General features: G+C 40.9%; 1 protein-coding gene across 3 annotated transcripts in view; it reads right to left on the bottom strand.

Moving 5' to 3' along the window:
- mrtfbb (myocardin related transcription factor Bb) overlaps positions 1-22028 on the bottom strand; it is a 110174-nt gene that overhangs the window by 35317 nt on the left and 52829 nt on the right. For all 3 annotated transcript variants that reach the window (XM_009299740.5, XM_068219395.2, XM_009299741.5), the window contains one exon: positions 19652-19717. In XM_009299740.5, the coding sequence (XP_009298015.1) occupies positions 19652-19717 (66 nt within the window). The remainder of the gene's footprint in view (positions 1-19651; positions 19718-22028) is intronic.

Genomic DNA, 22028 nt, shown 5'->3' with positions numbered 1-22028 from the left:
GTCACTAAATTACACACTGAATTAACCCTATATAAACTATTAGTATAAATCTATACTGTAAAACACGCAGCAGTATTTTATGCTCACTGCATCTCCATAAACAACTCAATACTCTGTGGGCCCACACACTCACACATTCATACACCCCCCGTTGCAGGCCTGTATCGCTGCTAGTGTACGTTGTGGCCGGGAAAATGAAAATGGCCTCTTCACTCTCCTGAGCACAAATAAAATTAAACAAGATACCTCAGATGAAGATGACCTTGATCCAGATGACAGCAAACCAGATGCCAGCGATCCAGATGACAGCGATCCAGTTGACAGCGATCCAGATGCCAGCGATCCAGATGACAGCGATCCAGATGACAGCGATCCAGTTGACAGCGATCCAGATGACAGCGATCCAGTTGACAGCGATCCAGATGACAGCGATCCAGTTGACAGCGATCCAGATGACAGAGATCCAGTTGACAGTGATCCAGATGACAGCAATATATGACAGTTCTCCAAACTGACAACACTTGTGAACAACGGGCCAACGAGCCGCGATCGATCGGCGAACTTCTGCCGCGGGTCTTTCAAATCCTCACTTTCACTTTTTCTCCCCAGCTGATGAGAGGCAAATCTCATGTAGTATTCAGGCTATTTGTGGTGCTATTTGCTCCTCTTTGACTCTTTCAACGTTGTTTCATGCTAATCTAACAGTCTCTCTTTTTTCTCCTCCTTATTTTCGGTTTAACCGTCTCTCTCTCAGTTCAGCTTTAGTCCTCTGTAACTGTCAGTTGACAATCTAGGCATTTAAAAAATGCTCACTCACTCTGAACTGACTAATAACTGACACTGGAAACTTATATGATGAAAACACACCGCGAACTTAAAACAAACACAAAACAAACTCAAAGTAATCAAAAACGTGTTGTTCACACGCAATATATATTCACTTGTTTTTATACTCCGTGAATGTTACGCAATCAAAACAGCCGCGACGCGAGTCTCCCCTTCAGTTTCCAAAACTGCCGGCTGTGTCTCCTCTCTCCGCTCTCTGTTCCCAACCGCCAATCACATTTCACACTCCACACCAGAGGGCGGGACTACACGCATATAAACCAATCATGTAGGAACACCTACCAAACTTGTTAACCCCATGTATTTCAGTGAAGGTTGATCAAACTTGCTATCTTATCATATTCTCAGAGATAGACGCTCATATATTACACATCAACATTAGGATGTATATTCACAAATGAATGCAAAACACATTTTAGATTTAATTCTGTTCTAGAACCAATATGAATAAATAACTAAATAAATAAATAAATAACCTTAAGATTACTTTAAAACTTAACTTGTAGAACTTCATTCTACAGGGTTACATGCTCCCCCTTCTAAACATCTCATGTCCTCATGAGATTACCTCATTAAACTTCAATAGTGATCTCAGGCTCAGCACAATTGCTTACTTGAACACAATGAGTACACCGTGCCATAGGGTGGCACCACACTGTATTACAAAACTTTGGTGAACTATCCCCACCTTGTACTTTTACAACCATTCCTCTGTGAACTAAGGTTAAAGACTTGTTAGTGGGTCTCCCCAGACAATCATAGCTCAATCGGTCTATAGGTCTTGTGTTTCTCTTAGGTCGCACATGAACATGCTCTACTACCTCTCTAGTAGTATTGGCTGTTCCAGGATCTCCCCCTTCTAGAGCAGGATCTTCAAGCTCCTCAGGAGTCTGCTCCAATACTGCTTCGTGGCCCTGGTCAGTGACTGATGTGTCATCCATCTCTGCAGCGGGTGTTTCCAATTCATCCTTATTGTAAACTGCTCCCTCATTTATTGAAGATTCCTCCTGTGTTACATACTTTTGAGTTTCATCGACCCTATTCGGGTAGTAATACCACAAGTCATCCTCTTCACTGTCTGAGTCATTTCTCAATCCACTTCCTGTCATGTTCTGATTTATTTCCTTTAATCCTCTTCCATATTTTCTCCCCACAGATTCTGTCCTGATCTTTGTTGGAGCAGCTGTATTTTGAATTTTTCCTGAATCAGACAATCTCACATCATCCCCAACAGGTAAGAGATGGTCTCTGTGAAGAGTCCTCACACTTCCCATCCCAGATTCAGGTTTTAAACGATATACAGGTAAGTTATTCAGCTTTTCAACTATCAGGTAAGGAACAGAATTCCACTTGTCACCAAGTTTGTTCTTTCCAGTCATACCCAGATTTCTTGTCAGCACACGATCTCCTACAGCCAGTGTCTGATGTTTTATGTGCTTGTCATACAATCGTTTGTTTCTCTTTTGACTTTTCTGTGCAGTTTCAGTTGCCAACTGATATGCTTGTTGTAACTCTGACTTCATTCTTTCTACATATTGTCGATGGCTACCAGCTCCTTTTCCATCAGGTGAAGTTCCAAAACACACATCCACTGGCAGACGAGCCTCTCTTCCAAATAGAAGATAGTACGGGGAATATCCAGTTGCATCATTCTTAGTACAGTTGTAAGCGTGCACTAATCGGTTGATGTGCTGACTCCATCTGTGTTTCTCCGTAGGATTCAGAGTACCGAGCATGGACAGCAGTGTTCGGTTGAATCTTTCTGGCTGAGGATCTCCTTGTGGATGATAGGGTGACGTTCTGGATTTTCTTATACCAAGCATGTTAAGCATTTCTTTTATGAGACCACTCTCAAAGTCTCTTCCCTGATCTGAGTGGATTCGGGTGGGTAAGCCATAGTGAACAAAAAATTTGTCGCACAGTACTTTGGCCACAGTTAGTGCTTTCTGATCTTTGGTTACAAATGCTTGTGCGTAGCGAGTGAAGTGGTCGGTTACAACCAGAACATTGCTTAGACCTCTGGAGTCAGGCTCAATAGATAAAAAGTCAATACATACTAAGTCAAATGGCCCATTGCTGGTTAGGTGGTTCAGTGGAGCAGCCTTCTTAGGTACTGTTTTTCTTGTTACACATCGCCCACAATTCTTAACATACTGCTCCACATAGCTAGACATTCGGGGCCAATAGAATCGATCTCTCAGTAGTTCAGTTGTTCTCTCCACCCCCAAATGACCAGAGTCATCATGCAAGGAGCGCAGTACATGGGACCAATACCTTGAGGGTAAGACAAGCTGTATATTTTCCTTTCTGCAGGAACTGTTGGTGACTCTGTACAGAAGTTTATTTTCAATTTTCAACTTGGGTCCCTGCCGCCGTAACAGAGCAATTGAATCATCTGAACTCCTAGTATCAGTAAGTATTTGTCCAGACTCCAATTCTCGCTTCACTATACCAATTACAGGATCTTCATCTTGAGCCTTACTTAACTCCTCATGGCTCAACTGTTCCATAGGACTGAAACTCAATGAAGTGGGACAAGCAAATGCTTCTGGGATACTGTGAGGAGAGACACATAGATGATCCACTAGCCTGGAGGATGACTCATCACTTTCATTAATTCTTGCCAACTGGCAAATAGCTTTTACTCCTGACTTTGAAATTTCCTTCCATTCTGTTGAGATAGCTGATTCAAAGGGGTAGCGTGACAATACATCAGCATCCGTGTTGTGACTCCCAGGCTTGTATTGTAAGCTAAAGTTGTATGTGGCTAAAGCAGCTAACCATCGGTGACCTGTTGCACTCAACTTGGCGCTGGACAGCACATAGGTAAGTGGATTGTTGTCTGTTTTCACCACAAACTGAGCACCATAAAGATAATCATGGAACTTGTCCACAACTGCCCATTTAAGCGCCAAGAACTCAAGCTGATGAATGGGGTAACGCTGCTCAGATGCACTCAGCTTTCGGCTTGCATAGGCTACTGGCCTAAGTCCACCAGGATGCTCCTGATTCAAAACAGCTCCCAGACCATTAAGGCTAGCATCCACATGAAGAACATAGGATTTGTTAGGGTCGGCGAAAGCAAGTACTGGGGCATGTGTGAGACAATAAATGATCTTGTGAAATGCTGCTGTACAGTTATCATCCCAACGCTCTCCAAAAGGCTCAGACGTTTTGTGATATTTTCTGACATCTGCGGTCTTTTTGTTTTGGCCAGATGTTGGTGGGTACCCTTTAGTGAGTTCTGTTAATGGCCTTACAATGGCTGAGTAGTCTTTTATGAATCGTCGGTAAAATCCACAGAAACCAAGAAAGGATCTCAGTGATTTCAGATCAGTGGGCATTTTCCAGCGGGTTACCGCCTCAACTTTAGCTGGGTCTGGTGATACTCCAGCAGCTGACACAATGTGCCCCACATAACGTACTTGGGACTGACAAAACTGGCATTTATCAATTGAAACTTTGAGGCCACACTCTCTGAGTCGATCTAAAACTTTTAATAGTCTCTCTTCATGTTCTTCAAGAGTGCGCCCAAACACAATGATATCATCCAGATAGACTATTACTTGAAGGAGATGCATGTCACCAACAGCTTTTTCCATTAGCCGTTGAAATGTGGCTGGAGCTCCAGTAATCCCTTGAGGCATACGTTCAAACTGGAAAAATCCTAAAGGACAGATAAATGCTGTCTTTTCTTTGTCCTCCTCAGCCATAGCTATTTGATAATATCCACTGCGAAGATCTAGCACAGAAAACCACTTACTGCCAGCCAAACAGTCCAGAGCATCATCAATCCTGGGAGTAGTGTACTGATCGGGGATGGTGCGAGCATTTAGAGTTCTGTAGTCAATGCACATCCTAACTGCTCCACTCTTTTTCCTTGCAATTACAATGGGCGATGCATACTGGCTTCTTGATTCTGTAATTATTCCAGCCTCTAAAAGTTCTTTGATATGGCGTCGCACATCCTCGATGTCTGCAGGAGCGATGCGTCTGGAGCGCTCTCTGAAAGGTTTGGTGACTGTCAGTCTAATGTTATGTTCAACTCCTTGGGCTAATCCCACATCCCACTCATTGGTAGAAAAGACATCACTTCTGACTGCCAACTTCTGACGGAGTCTCATTTCCCATAACTCAGGAATGGATGAGTCTTCAAATTTAAACAGGCTTGGGTCAATTACTTGAGAGCTTTTTTCCCCAGAACCAACAGTAAGTGTGTCAGTAAGGTACACATTGGCCATTATTGTACCCGATGGAATTGAAATGTCCTTTGAGGTTTCATTATGGACTAACACTTGCACACTGTTATCTTGAATGGTGGAAAAGGGAAGCACAAATGGAGTTATGAATGTACCAGCTGGAAGATTGTCCTCTTCAGGTGAGTCTACCACAAAAAATTTTTTTCTCAAGGGGTTTTCAGTCTCTATTTTACAGACAGCCAGTACTTCTCCTCTAGATGGAACTACACACTTTTCAGGTCCCATCCACCGTACTTTCCCCTCAGGCTGGTCGATTAAGGTATTTTTACATGTCTGCTGATTGAGATGGATTTCAGGAAGGTTAGTATGAATTCTTAAAGCTTGTGCAGTGCTGGATGATTTTACATCATGACTGAGAGTAGCAAGGCGCTGGAAGAAACTGGCGTTTGTTCCAATAATGACTGGTAACTGGGAGGGCCCTTGAGGTTCAGGACATACGAGAGCCAAGATGGACAGCGGCTCCTTTACTCCACTGACTGAGAACGGGAAAGTGACATCCACTACTATATATCCCTTATAAGGATAACTGGACGAACTGAGGCCCCATATGGATAATCCAGTCAAGGGGTGAATCGGTACATAATCTAAATTCTTAGAGTACCAACTCTCAAACACTATTGTCACTTGTGATCCACTGTCTAACAGGGCTTGACATAAATGTCCATTAATTGTCACTTCTACTGTTGATGCTGGTCCAACTAGGCCTTTTGGAATACTGCTGGCTTTGTTTATGTCTGTCTGACTCTTTTTAGAGAAACAAACTTGGTTCTGGGTTTTTCTGCTTTCATTAGCCTCGGACTTAAAACTCTTAGCTTGCCGCAAAGAACGAATTAGCTTCTGGATTACTTGGTCTGAATTTTGTGGGGCTTGACATTTTGTCGCAATATGACCGTCTTGTCCACATTTGTAACAGAAATAATCATCTTTTGTTCTGGTTGACTTTCGGCTAAATGATGATGAAGTGGACTGTGATGGTTTTGGCCGTTGTTCTGTAACCTCTAGTGAGCCCTGAGAAGGACTGACACTCATAACTGCCAACTGTTGTTGTAAGTACTGAACTTGTTTCTTTAACTCTTGAACTTCTACATCTTCTGTTTTTTCCATCTGGTTAGGTTTCTCTCTGGATTTAACCACCAAAGAAGAAGTAGAAACAGTTTTGGGCATGACTCCACATAAGTGTGCACGCAGCTCTTGAATCTCTCCTTTGAGTTCTTGAATGACAGATGTGCTTGTGGTTTCATCACAATACTGTATGGATTTGGCTTTAGCTGACCTTCTGTGGCGAGAAGCTTCACTCTCTTCTGCCTCACGTATTTCCTTCAGCAGACTCAGGAAAGAAGGTGGGCATGCTGTACGTTCTCGAAGCCTCAACTGTAGCAACATGAGATCAGAATTCACTGCCCCTCGAATGAGTTGTTCTACTCGCACTTTATCGGCCATTCTGAAAGACAGGCCATTTCTTTCCACCACTTTTTTTAGAGCTTTGTCAATTCTCCTCAGAAACTCTGATAATGCCTCCCCTGCATTTTGACGCATAAGTCGAAACTTAAAATACAGATCTTCACCAGACTCTGAAGATCCAAAGGAACTCTCTAATGCTTCCACATACTCTAAAGCACCTGCTTCTGGATTTGAGAAACGAACAGCTCTCACTATTTCCATTGCTGGTCCTTTAAGGCTTTCCATGATTCTGCGTCGTTTTTCTTTTTCAGTACAGTCACACTCAGTTATCATGAGCCTTGCTTGATCTATCCAGTTATCCATGTTTTCCTCTCCAATTGGGGTTGGAACAATGGCTGAAAATGTCCGAAGTCGTCGGTATGCATTTCCATCACTTGTTGGCTTTATGGTCTTTTCCAGTACTTCACCCATTGCACGTATAATTGATTCAGGAGAACTATCACCAGCACTGTGGGGTGTAATTAAAGCTTTTACGTCACTAAAAGTTTTCCCTTCCTCCATCAGGAACTTTGTCAGCTTTTCAGAGAATCCTTCAGCATCTGTATTAGAGGCACTTTCACTTGGTTGAATCACGATAACTGACCAGGGCTCACTCTTTTCCCCCCTTGTCACTTCAGGAGGAATACGGGTGGAGTCAGTGGCTTGTCGGCACTCACATAGAACCATCATAGACTGGGCAGTAGGTCCTTCTCTTGTGTCCCTCACTCGAACCCTTCCCAGAGCTTTGACAGTTTCCATTACATCTTCAATCTCTGCCACTTCTGTGTAAACAGGTACATTTAACAGGATTAAAGCATGAGTAGAATCAATACTGGCTGCTTCACACCATTTTGTTAACTCTGCTTGAAGACTGGGGTCCTTTCTCAAAGCCATAGCGACAGTTTATGAACTTTTGAATAGAAGACAGTAGGTGCTTGGATACAGATAATTTAACTTGTCTCTTCTTTCTTTATGAACTTATCATTGATGTATCAGAGGGAGATCCCGGACGAGCCCCCACTTTATGTAGCGCCACCTAGGTGTATTAAGTTTAAGATAGCGCTCCAGGTTCAATACACTAAACGCCTACAGATATGTTGAAGTAGGCCCCTCTGATATATTTCAATGACGTAATGTAAATAAGGCAGATGAGAATATAAATATTTGCTGTGTTTGAATAAATTACCAGAAATAAACTCTGTGAATAATAAAACTCTTAGATAAATCAGAAAATATAAATAATTTAATTAGAATAGAAATGTAAATATTGGGAAAAACCCCAGATGTAAAACAAAATACAAAATATAGAATTTATGCACAGCTAAAAGACAGTAAAATGACCCAAAGTCAAACCCAGCAATTTACAGTACAATGAAGAATATTAATTAAACCAATATAGAAAAATACCACCTTTCTACACTCTAACAATTAAACTTATAAATCAACAAGTGGCTAAGAGTGACTGAATATGTTTCTCTTTGAAAGTGGCTACAATTGTGTCACTAAATTACACACTGAATTAACCCTATATAAACTATTAGTATAAATCTATACTGTAAAACACGCAGCAGTATTTTATGCTCACTGCATCTCCATAAACAACTCAATACTCTGTGGGCCCACACACTCACACATTCATACACCCCCCGTTGCAGGCCTGTATCGCTGCTAGTGTACGTTGTGGCCGGGAAAATGAAAATGGCCTCTTCACTCTCCTGAGCACAAATAAAATTAAACAAGATACCTCAGATGAAGATGACCTTGATCCAGATGACAGCAAACCAGATGCCAGCGATCCAGATGACAGCGATCCAGTTGACAGCGATCCAGATGCCAGCGATCCAGATGACAGCGATCCAGATGACAGCGATCCAGTTGACAGCGATCCAGATGACAGCGATCCAGTTGACAGCGATCCAGATGACAGCGATCCAGTTGACAGCGATCCAGATGACAGAGATCCAGTTGACAGTGATCCAGATGACAGCAATATATGACAGTTCTCCAAACTGACAACACTTGTGAACAACGGGCCAACGAGCCGCGATCGATCGGCGAACTTCTGCCGCGGGTCTTTCAAATCCTCACTTTCACTTTTTCTCCCCAGCTGATGAGAGGCAAATCTCATGTAGTATTCAGGCTATTTGTGGTGCTATTTGCTCCTCTTTGACTCTTTCAACGTTGTTTCATGCTAATCTAACAGTCTCTCTTTTTTCTCCTCCTTATTTTCGGTTTAACCGTCTCTCTCTCAGTTCAGCTTTAGTCCTCTGTAACTGTCAGTTGACAATCTAGGCATTTAAAAAATGCTCACTCACTCTGAACTGACTAATAACTGACACTGGAAACTTATATGATGAAAACACACCGCGAACTTAAAACAAACACAAAACAAACTCAAAGTAATCAAAAACGTGTTGTTCACACGCAATATATATTCACTTGTTTTTATACTCCGTGAATGTTACGCAATCAAAACAGCCGCGACGCGAGTCTCCCCTTCAGTTTCCAAAACTGCCGGCTGTGTCTCCTCTCTCCGCTCTCTGTTCCCAACCGCCAATCACATTTCACACTCCACACCAGAGGGCGGGACTACACGCATATAAACCAATCATGTAGGAACACCTACCAAACTTGTTAACCCCATGTATTTCAGTGAAGGTTGATCAAACTTGCTATCTTATCATATTCTCAGAGATAGACGCTCATATATTACACATCAACATTAGGATGTATATTCACAAATGAATGCAAAACACATTTTAGATTTAATTCTGTTCTAGAACCAATATGAATAAATAACTAAATAAATAAATAAATAACCTTAAGATTACTTTAAAACTTAACTTGTAGAACTTCATTCTACAGGGTTACATGCTCCCCCTTCTAAACATCTCATGTCCTCATGAGATTACCTCATTAAACTTCAATAGTGATCTCAGGCTCAGCACAATTGCTTACTTGAACACAATGAGTACACCGTGCCATAGGGTGGCACCACACTGTATTACAAAACTTTGGTGAACTATCCCCACCTTGTACTTTTACAACCATTCCTCTGTGAACTAAGGTTAAAGACTTGTTAGTGGGTCTCCCCAGACAATCATAGCTCAATCGGTCTATAGGTCTTGTGTTTCTCTTAGGTCGCACATGAACATGCTCTACTACCTCTCTAGTAGTATTGGCTGTTCCAGGATCTCCCCCTTCTAGAGCAGGATCTTCAAGCTCCTCAGGAGTCTGCTCCAATACTGCTTCGTGGCCCTGGTCAGTGACTGATGTGTCATCCATCTCTGCAGCGGGTGTTTCCAATTCATCCTTATTGTAAACTGCTCCCTCATTTATTGAAGATTCCTCCTGTGTTACATACTTTTGAGTTTCATCGACCCTATTCGGGTAGTAATACCACAAGTCATCCTCTTCACTGTCTGAGTCATTTCTCAATCCACTTCCTGTCATGTTCTGATTTATTTCCTTTAATCCTCTTCCATATTTTCTCCCCACAGATTCTGTCCTGATCTTTGTTGGAGCAGCTGTATTTTGAATTTTTCCTGAATCAGACAATCTCACATCATCCCCAACAGGTAAGAGATGGTCTCTGTGAAGAGTCCTCACACTTCCCATCCCAGATTCAGGTTTTAAACGATATACAGGTAAGTTATTCAGCTTTTCAACTATCAGGTAAGGAACAGAATTCCACTTGTCACCAAGTTTGTTCTTTCCAGTCATACCCAGATTTCTTGTCAGCACACGATCTCCTACAGCCAGTGTCTGATGTTTTATGTGCTTGTCATACAATCGTTTGTTTCTCTTTTGACTTTTCTGTGCAGTTTCAGTTGCCAACTGATATGCTTGTTGTAACTCTGACTTCATTCTTTCTACATATTGTCGATGGCTACCAGCTCCTTTTCCATCAGGTGAAGTTCCAAAACACACATCCACTGGCAGACGAGCCTCTCTTCCAAATAGAAGATAGTACGGGGAATATCCAGTTGCATCATTCTTAGTACAGTTGTAAGCGTGCACTAATCGGTTGATGTGCTGACTCCATCTGTGTTTCTCCGTAGGATTCAGAGTACCGAGCATGGACAGCAGTGTTCGGTTGAATCTTTCTGGCTGAGGATCTCCTTGTGGATGATAGGGTGACGTTCTGGATTTTCTTATACCAAGCATGTTAAGCATTTCTTTTATGAGACCACTCTCAAAGTCTCTTCCCTGATCTGAGTGGATTCGGGTGGGTAAGCCATAGTGAACAAAAAATTTGTCGCACAGTACTTTGGCCACAGTTAGTGCTTTCTGATCTTTGGTTACAAATGCTTGTGCGTAGCGAGTGAAGTGGTCGGTTACAACCAGAACATTGCTTAGACCTCTGGAGTCAGGCTCAATAGATAAAAAGTCAATACATACTAAGTCAAATGGCCCATTGCTGGTTAGGTGGTTCAGTGGAGCAGCCTTCTTAGGTACTGTTTTTCTTGTTACACATCGCCCACAATTCTTAACATACTGCTCCACATAGCTAGACATTCGGGGCCAATAGAATCGATCTCTCAGTAGTTCAGTTGTTCTCTCCACCCCCAAATGACCAGAGTCATCATGCAAGGAGCGCAGTACATGGGACCAATACCTTGAGGGTAAGACAAGCTGTATATTTTCCTTTCTGCAGGAACTGTTGGTGACTCTGTACAGAAGTTTATTTTCAATTTTCAACTTGGGTCCCTGCCGCCGTAACAGAGCAATTGAATCATCTGAACTCCTAGTATCAGTAAGTATTTGTCCAGACTCCAATTCTCGCTTCACTATACCAATTACAGGATCTTCATCTTGAGCCTTACTTAACTCCTCATGGCTCAACTGTTCCATAGGACTGAAACTCAATGAAGTGGGACAAGCAAATGCTTCTGGGATACTGTGAGGAGAGACACATAGATGATCCACTAGCCTGGAGGATGACTCATCACTTTCATTAATTCTTGCCAACTGGCAAATAGCTTTTACTCCTGACTTTGAAATTTCCTTCCATTCTGTTGAGATAGCTGATTCAAAGGGGTAGCGTGACAATACATCAGCATCCGTGTTGTGACTCCCAGGCTTGTATTGTAAGCTAAAGTTGTATGTGGCTAAAGCAGCTAACCATCGGTGACCTGTTGCACTCAACTTGGCGCTGGACAGCACATAGGTAAGTGGATTGTTGTCTGTTTTCACCACAAACTGAGCACCATAAAGATAATCATGGAACTTGTCCACAACTGCCCATTTAAGCGCCAAGAACTCAAGCTGATGAATGGGGTAACGCTGCTCAGATGCACTCAGCTTTCGGCTTGCATAGGCTACTGGCCTAAGTCCACCAGGATGCTCCTGATTCAAAACAGCTCCCAGACCATTAAGGCTAGCATCCACATGAAGAACATAGGATTTGTTAGGGTCGGCGAAAGCAAGTACTGGGGCATGTGTGAGACAATAAATGATCTTGTGAAATGCTGCTGTACAGTTATCATCCCAACGCTCTCCAAAAGGCTCAGACGTTTTGTGATATTTTCTGACATCTGCGGTCTTTTTGTTTTGGCCAGATGTTGGTGGGTACCCTTTAGTGAGTTCTGTTAATGGCCTTACAATGGCTGAGTAGTCTTTTATGAATCGTCGGTAAAATCCACAGAAACCAAGAAAGGATCTCAGTGATTTCAGATCAGTGGGCATTTTCCAGCGGGTTACCGCCTCAACTTTAGCTGGGTCTGGTGATACTCCAGCAGCTGACACAATGTGCCCCACATAACGTACTTGGGACTGACAAAACTGGCATTTATCAATTGAAACTTTGAGGCCACACTCTCTGAGTCGATCTAAAACTTTTAATAGTCTCTCTTCATGTTCTTCAAGAGTGCGCCCAAACACAATGATATCATCCAGATAGACTATTACTTGAAGGAGATGCATGTCACCAACAGCTTTTTCCATTAGCCGTTGAAATGTGGCTGGAGCTCCAGTAATCCCTTGAGGCATACGTTCAAACTGGAAAAATCCTAAAGGACAGATAAATGCTGTCTTTTCTTTGTCCTCCTCAGCCATAGCTATTTGATAATATCCACTGCGAAGATCTAGCACAGAAAACCACTTACTGCCAGCCAAACAGTCCAGAGCATCATCAATCCTGGGAGTAGTGTACTGATCGGGGATGGTGCGAGCATTTAGAGTTCTGTAGTCAATGCACATCCTAACTGCTCCACTCTTTTTCCTTGCAATTACAATGGGCGATGCATACTGGCTTCTTGATTCTGTAATTATTCCAGCCTCTAAAAGTTCTTTGATATGGCGTCGCACATCCTCGATGTCTGCAGGAGCGATGCGTCTGGAGCGCTCTCTGAAAGGTTTGGTGACTGTCAGTCTAATGTTATGTTCAACTCCTTGGGCTAATCCCACATCCCACTCATTGGTAGAAAAGACATCACTTCTGACTGCCAACTTCTGACGGAGTCTCATTTCCCATAACTCAGGAATGGATGAGTCTTCAAATTTAAACAGGCTTGGGTCAATTACTTGAGAGCTTTTTTCCCCAGAACCAACAGTAAGTGTGTCAGTAAGGTACACATTGGCCATTATTGTACCCGATGGAATTGAAATGTCCTTTGAGGTTTCATTATGGACTAACACTTGCACACTGTTATCTTGAATGGTGGAAAAGGGAAGCACAAATGGAGTTATGAATGTACCAGCTGGAAGATTGTCCTCTTCAGGTGAGTCTACCACAAAAAATTTTTTTCTCAAGGGGTTTTCAGTCTCTATTTTACAGACAGCCAGTACTTCTCCTCTAGATGGAACTACACACTTTTCAGGTCCCATCCACCGTACTTTCCCCTCAGGCTGGTCGATTAAGGTATTTTTACATGTCTGCTGATTGAGATGGATTTCAGGAAGGTTAGTATGAATTCTTAAAGCTTGTGCAGTGCTGGATGATTTTACATCATGACTGAGAGTAGCAAGGCGCTGGAAGAAACTGGCGTTTGTTCCAATAATGACTGGTAACTGGGAGGGCCCTTGAGGTTCAGGACATACGAGAGCCAAGATGGACAGCGGCTCCTTTACTCCACTGACTGAGAACGGGAAAGTGACATCCACTACTATATATCCCTTATAAGGATAACTGGACGAACTGAGGCCCCATATGGATAATCCAGTCAAGGGGTGAATCGGTACATAATCTAAATTCTTAGAGTACCAACTCTCAAACACTATTGTCACTTGTGATCCACTGTCTAACAGGGCTTGACATAAATGTCCATTAATTGTCACTTCTACTGTTGATGCTGGTCCAACTAGGCCTTTTGGAATACTGCTGGCTTTGTTTATGTCTGTCTGACTCTTTTTAGAGAAACAAACTTGGTTCTGGGTTTTTCTGCTTTCATTAGCCTCGGACTTAAAACTCTTAGCTTGCCGCAAAGAACGAATTAGCTTCTGGATTACTTGGTCTGAATTTTGTGGGGCTTGACATTTTGTCGCAATATGACCGTCTTGTCCACATTTGTAACAGAAATAATCATCTTTTGTTCTGGTTGACTTTCGGCTAAATGATGATGAAGTGGACTGTGATGGTTTTGGCCGTTGTTCTGTAACCTCTAGTGAGCCCTGAGAAGGACTGACACTCATAACTGCCAACTGTTGTTGTAAGTACTGAACTTGTTTCTTTAACTCTTGAACTTCTACATCTTCTGTTTTTTCCATCTGGTTAGGTTTCTCTCTGGATTTAACCACCAAAGAAGAAGTAGAAACAGTTTTGGGCATGACTCCACATAAGTGTGCACGCAGCTCTTGAATCTCTCCTTTGAGTTCTTGAATGACAGATGTGCTTGTGGTTTCATCACAATACTGTATGGATTTGGCTTTAGCTGACCTTCTGTGGCGAGAAGCTTCACTCTCTTCTGCCTCACGTATTTCCTTCAGCAGACTCAGGAAAGAAGGTGGGCATGCTGTACGTTCTCGAAGCCTCAACTGTAGCAACATGAGATCAGAATTCACTGCCCCTCGAATGAGTTGTTCTACTCGCACTTTATCGGCCATTCTGAAAGACAGGCCATTTCTTTCCACCACTTTTTTTAGAGCTTTGTCAATTCTCCTCAGAAACTCTGATAATGCCTCCCCTGCATTTTGACGCATAAGTCGAAACTTAAAATACAGATCTTCACCAGACTCTGAAGATCCAAAGGAACTCTCTAATGCTTCCACATACTCTAAAGCACCTGCTTCTGGATTTGAGAAACGAACAGCTCTCACTATTTCCATTGCTGGTCCTTTAAGGCTTTCCATGATTCTGCGTCGTTTTTCTTTTTCAGTACAGTCACACTCAGTTATCATGAGCCTTGCTTGATCTATCCAGTTATCCATGTTTTCCTCTCCAATTGGGGTTGGAACAATGGCTGAAAATGTCCGAAGTCGTCGGTATGCATTTCCATCACTTGTTGGCTTTATGGTCTTTTCCAGTACTTCACCCATTGCACGTATAATTGATTCAGGAGAACTATCACCAGCACTGTGGGGTGTAATTAAAGCTTTTACGTCACTAAAAGTTTTCCCTTCCTCCATCAGGAACTTTGTCAGCTTTTCAGAGAATCCTTCAGCATCTGTATTAGAGGCACTTTCACTTGGTTGAATCACGATAACTGACCAGGGCTCACTCTTTTCCCCCCTTGTCACTTCAGGAGGAATACGGGTGGAGTCAGTGGCTTGTCGGCACTCACATAGAACCATCATAGACTGGGCAGTAGGTCCTTCTCTTGTGTCCCTCACTCGAACCCTTCCCAGAGCTTTGACAGTTTCCATTACATCTTCAATCTCTGCCACTTCTGTGTAAACAGGTACATTTAACAGGATTAAAGCATGAGTAGAATCAATACTGGCTGCTTCACACCATTTTGTTAACTCTGCTTGAAGACTGGGGTCCTTTCTCAAAGCCATAGCGACAGTTTATGAACTTTTGAATAGAAGACAGTAGGTGCTTGGATACAGATAATTTAACTTGTCTCTTCTTTCTTTATGAACTTATCATTGATGTATCAGAGGGAGATCCCGGACGAGCCCCCACTTTATGTAGCGCCACCTAGGTGTATTAAGTTTAAGATAGCGCTCCAGGTTCAATACACTAAACGCCTACAGATATGTTGAAGTAGGCCCCTCTGATATATTTCAATGACGTAATGTAAATAAGGCAGATGAGAATATAAATATTTGCTGTGTTTGAATAAATTACCAGAAATAAACTCTGTGAATAATAAAACTCTTAGATAAATCAGAAAATATAAATAATTTAATTAGAATAGAAATGTAAATATTGGGAAAAACCCCAGATGTAAAACAAAATACAAAATATAGAATTTATGCACAGCTAAAAGACAGTAAAATGACCCAAAGTCAAACCCAGCAATTTACAGTACAATGAAGAATATTAATTAAACCAATATAGAAAAATACCACCTTTCTACACTCTAACAATTAAACTTATAAATCAACAAGTGGCTAAGAGTGACTGAATATGTTTCTCTTTGAAAGTGGCTACAATTGTGTCACTAAATTACACACTGAATTAACCCTATATAAACTATTAGTATAAATCTATACTGTAAAACACGCAGCAGTATTTTATGCTCACTGCATCTCCATAAACAACTCAATACTCTGTGGGCCCACACACTCACACATTCATACACCCCCCGTTGCAGGCCTGTATCGCTGCTAGTGTACGTTGTGGCCGGGAAAATGAAAATGGCCTCTTCACTCTCCTGAGCACAAATAAAATTAAACAAGATACCTCAGATGAAGATGACCTTGATCCAGATGACAGCAAACCAGATGCCAGCGATCCAGATGACAGCGATCCAGTTGACAGCGATCCAGATGCCAGCGATCCAGATGACAGCGATCCAGTTGACAGCGATCCAGATGACAGCGATCCAGTTGACAGCGATCCAGATGACAGCGATCCAGTTGACAGCGATCCAGATGACAGAGATCCAGTTGACAGTGATCCAGATGACAGCAATATATGACAGTTCTCCAAACTGACAACACTTGTGAACAACGGGCCAACGAGCCGCGATCGATCGGCGAACTTCTGCCGCGGGTCTTTCAAATCCTCACTTTCACTTTTTCTCCCCAGCTGATGAGAGGCAAATCTCATGTAGTATTCAGGCTATTTGTGGTGCTATTTGCTCCTCTTTGACTCTTTCAACGTTGTTTCATGCTAATCTAACAGTCTCTCTTTTTTCTCCTCCTTATTTTCGGTTTAACCGTCTCTCTCTCAGTTCAGCTTTAGTCCTCTGTAACTGTCAGTTGACAATCTAGGCATTTAAAAAATGCTCACTCACTCTGAACTGACTAATAACTGACACTGGAAACTTATATGATGAAAACACACCGCGAACTTAAAACAAACACAAAACAAACTCAAAGTAATCAAAAACGTGTTGTTCACACGCAATATATATTCACTTGTTTTTATACTCCGTGAATGTTACGCAATCAAAACAGCCGCGACGCGAGTCTCCCCTTCAGTTTCCAAAACTGCCGGCTGTGTCTCCTCTCTCCGCTCTCTGTTCCCAACCGCCAATCACATTTCACACTCCACACCAGAGGGCGGGACTACACGCATATAAACCAATCATGTAGGAACACCTACCAAACTTGTTAACCCCATGTATTTCAGTGAAGGTTGATCAAACTTGCTATCTTATCATATTCTCAGAGATAGACGCTCATATATTACACATCAACATTAGGATGTATATTCACAAATGAATGCAAAACACATTTTAGATTTAATTCTGTTCTAGAACCAATATGAATAAATAACTAAATAAATAAATAAATAACCTTAAGATTACTTTAAAACTTAACTTGTAGAACTTCATTCTACAGGGTTACATTTATATTCAATATATATAGAAATAAAGTGTAATTTCAAATAACTCTGGCCGGTAATTCGAATCCCATAGAGCCTCAAAGCCACAATAATGTGACGCGAGTCACATGACAGAACCCACTGAGTGGTCACATTTGAATGTTTGATGCAACATCCATGGTGTTACGCTGTTGGTCGAAAAGAGCAAGGAGGCAGAAAAGGCAGGCAGCGGTGTCATTATCGCAAAATATTGAACATATGTTCATAAAGACTGCCAAACAGGTAAGGGACTTACTTCCTAACAGATGAAAATCTGCCCCTGAGGTTCTAGGCTAACTGGCTGCATTAGCAGGGACTTCCTGTATATTTATTGACTTGTCCAGTACATGATCTCCCTTTCCCTATTTCTAACATTTTTTAAATAACTGCCCGATGAAGGCTTTAATGGCATGCAGAGTCCTCAGCCGTCAGATGTCACTTCACAGCAAAAGGCGCTAATTCTGTCACGTCTGTGTTTTTAAGGCTGTTAGCTCACTTATTCTGATCGGATATAAACCTGATCGCTCAAACCACTTCAGATGGTGATTTGGCATACATTCCAGATGAAACTGGATAGGTATTATAATTTTTTGGACAAAATTAGCCAAAAGTATATAAAAATATGTTTACTATAAGCATAAAACATGTTCTAACTTTTCAGACCTGTAGCCAGGGGGGTTCGGGGGGTTCGGAACACCCACCCTATGTGGGTGCTATGCCATCATAAATAATGAAAATAATCCATCGAAAAATGCTTTTTTTTTTTTTTTTTTACCAAAGATGCTAGAAAAAATCTGAAGAATTAATTATTATTATTATTTTTTTTTTTATTATTTATTTATTTATTTTTTGAACTGGCCAAACTGTGACAGTTGAATGTGCTGGCCAGTTTGTTTTTTGTCTAATAAATGATAGTTTTTTTTACTTTAAAACTTTAACAGATTGCTATTTTTTCCCTAATGACATATGATTTAATAAATTTGTATTTTAAAAATTAGTCTTGTTTGAATTTTTTTTTAACTGCAATTTTTAGGAAATATTTTTAGTACATCAAAAAGTGTGGTTATAATGACATCTGACTAGCTAATCCATCAAAAAAGTCACTAAAATGCAGTATTTAAATCTCATAGTTAAATAGAAACTGAGGCGTATAACTGCAAAAAGATCCACTTTTTGAGAAAAAAAGAACCACCAGGCTGGCTACGGGCCTGAAGGGACATCAGAGACTTTTTTTATATCTTGTAATTGCATCATAATAGGTCCCCTTTAAGGCATCAATCTACAGTATATTATGAATAAATGTCATTTGACAATGGATTTATGTAAACTTTAAGACTCGTGCAAAACATTACAAGGAACCTTTTAAAACACCACAATTCTGAAACATGTAGTAACAGAGAATCGGTTCTGCTTTAACTATTTCTGTGGGTGTTGAACTGACATCTTCAAATACGGTCAACAGGAAATGACACAGCGGATGTGCCTTGATTAGGAAACATTTCTTACTAACATCGATCAGCCCTGCATCAATAACCAAACATGACCTCATCACCGCTAACATCAACACTTTCAGCATTGTAATCCTCGACAATAAAGTGATAAAGGAACGCAAGAACTGCTCGTAGTGGGACAACTCCAGACATTAAGCACTGACTATAAATCCATGAGGAAAACCACAGATCTTGCTGAGCAAAAAGGCCCAGTCGCTGACTCACTATTGTGACTCTTGGATCATGACATTAGGGGCCCTAAACAGACGGCGAGCAGCAGACACACATCAGCCACACCATTGTTCTATCTCAGCTTCCTTATCAGTGTGTATCCTCAACAGACGCTTTCTTTTATTAGAACTGCTCTCCTTACTGACACACATAACTTACTCTGTCCACCCGCTGCCTGAGGAGTAATCTATTTAAAAAATGATTAAAAAACACACATCATGGCTGTTCCACTTTATGAAAAATAAGTACTGCATGTGTGCAGAGCTTAGTCGATAATGTCTATGATACTTTGTCAATGACGCTGGGATTAAGAGTTAAAATAACAAGGAAATTGATCATTTCACTAACTTATTGTTTTGGACTTGGTGGATTACTTTGTGGAAGTGCAACGCATGTGGGCTGAATGTGTGTAAACATTAATAGATGACATTTAAGCGACGTGTTTCCACGAAGCAGGTATGCATACTCACGTGGCATGATGCCCTGGTCTGCCAGCTGCTCGCGTGTGCGTCTCTGCTGCAGTCTTAACTGAAGCACTGTGGAGGAAACACAGAAACATAACCTTAGGAAAGATGGTAAATGCACGTTTAAGGAAGGTTTTCATCTTCGTATGATATGAAACTAGAATTATTCCAAAACATGTCTTCACTTAATCAAGAATGATGGGGGGCATTCACAATTTTTGTTTAGTCTTTAAGAGTCTGCATAAAATCTACATTCATTTATTCATTTTCCTTCGGTTTAGTCCCTTTATTAATCAGGGGTCACCACAGTGGAATGAACCGCCAACTTATTCAGCATATGTTTTATACAACGGTTGTCCTTTCAGCTGCAACGCAGTACAGGGAAACATCTATACACATTCATTCTCACTCACACACTATGGCCACTTCACCTATACCTGTATGTCTTTGAACTCTTAGGGAAACCGAAGCACTCGGAGGAAACCCACACGGGGAGAACATGCAAACTCCACACAGAAATGCCAACTGACCCAGCCGGGACTCGAACCAATGGCACAATGTTTATTTTGCTAGCACACATTGTTAGTCTTAAGGTGAATATTTAATCAATGCAAGTTATTTTACTTAACTAGTCATACTGTTTGTTTTGGTCATCTTCAATCAAATACTGACAATTTGCTTCTGCTTGCTTGCAATGTCTGATGATGTCAGTTTGTGCATAATGTTTAGCCACGCCCCTCCAATCATTAGATTGCACGAGTGAAAAATAAGAAGAGGAGCGAAAAATAAGACCCCGCCCCCTACTCAATATTTAGTTTCAGCAGGAAATACTTCATCCTACTAAAATAAAGGTCTGCAGCAACTGCTGGTTCATGCTTTACTATTAATAATAATAATTGAAAAAGTAATCAACAAATTAATATGAAACTGGGGTATTTTACACTACCTGACAAAAGTCTTGTTGCCTAACCAAGTTTTAGGAACAACAAATAATAACTTGACTTCTAGGTGATCATTTGGTATCAGAAGTCACTTATATGAAAGACAAACACCTAGAGACTCAAATAACTTGATAAAGTCATCTGGAATGGCAAAGAAAGCGTTCTTGCAGGACTCCCAGAGTTCATCAAGATTCTTTGGATTCATCTTCAATGTCTCCTTCTGCATCTTAGCCCAGACAAGCTCAATAATATTTATTTCTGGTGACTGGGTTGGCCAATCCTGAGAACCTTGACCTACTTTGCTTTTTTAGGAACTTTAATGTGGGGGCTGAAGTAATTTGAAGAATTGAAGAATTTGCCCTCTCCTGTAGTTTGTAATGTAATGGGCAGCACAAATGTCTTGATACCTCAGGCTGTTGATGTTGCCATCAGTTCTGCAGATTTCTTACACGCCACCAAACTGAATGTAACCTTAAACCATTATTTTTTCTTCACCAAACTTGACTGATTTCTGTGAGAATCGAGGGTTCTACCTTCTTCCACTTTTCAAAATGAACAACTACAGATCCAGTTATTACTTGTAGCCCTTACAACTGGAATTGATGACAAGACTTTAGTCTAGGGGTAGCCCATTGCTCTTAAATGTGAATCTTTTCTGTGCTTTCGTTTTATTTAAGCAAGAAAAAACTTTAAAAGAAATATAAAAACAGCGCGATTACCTTCCTTCTTATTACAGGTGCCGTTGCCCATCCTATGCAATCCTCAAAACAGTCATAAAATGGTGCGTGATTGTCAGCTGACGCACTCCATAGTGATAAATAAACACTGTTTCCAAAATGGATTCTGTACATGTGATTTGAAGCTGAGCAAAAGTCTGGGATTTGGGTGCGTATTTAAACAATTTGAACAGACATATAGACATAATTATTAATGATCACATCTAAAGATGTCAATCTTGGTGTTTTTTTTTTTTCAAACACAATTACTTTTGTCCTAAATGAGCATAAAAAGTAAGGAAAGCAATCGAATGCTTTCATTATAACTTTAGACGTGTGCATTTTTAAAGTGACATCTCTGTTATTTCATGTAATCAAATGAAAAATCATAATAAATGAATTGATCGTTTCTCTTTAATCAGAATATGTCAGTTATACAGTGAAGAAAAGATGAATGAGATTTGATATCTTTATTCTGTTTCTTTATAATAGCTATTTATTTTAATAAGCTGAACTGTTTGTTAATGTATTTGCTACTAATGTATACTATTTCTTTTCTTTTCGTAAATAAATAATTAAAAAATTAGGGGATTTTTTTGTGTTTATGGTGGGCATATCCCTTATTTTCACATCCTGTCATGTTGACAGGTATGGACTAAGCCGAAAGAAAATGAATGAATTAATTAAATGGAATCAAATAATTATAGTATAACATCATCAACAACA

Source organism: Danio rerio, chromosome 3, assembly GCF_049306965.1.
Source record: "Danio rerio strain Tuebingen ecotype United States chromosome 3, GRCz12tu, whole genome shotgun sequence".
Lineage (NCBI taxonomy): Eukaryota > Metazoa > Chordata > Actinopteri > Cypriniformes > Danionidae > Danio > Danio rerio.
Note: the sequence above shows the minus strand (reverse complement) of the source record. Positions and strands in the feature narration are given on the sequence as shown.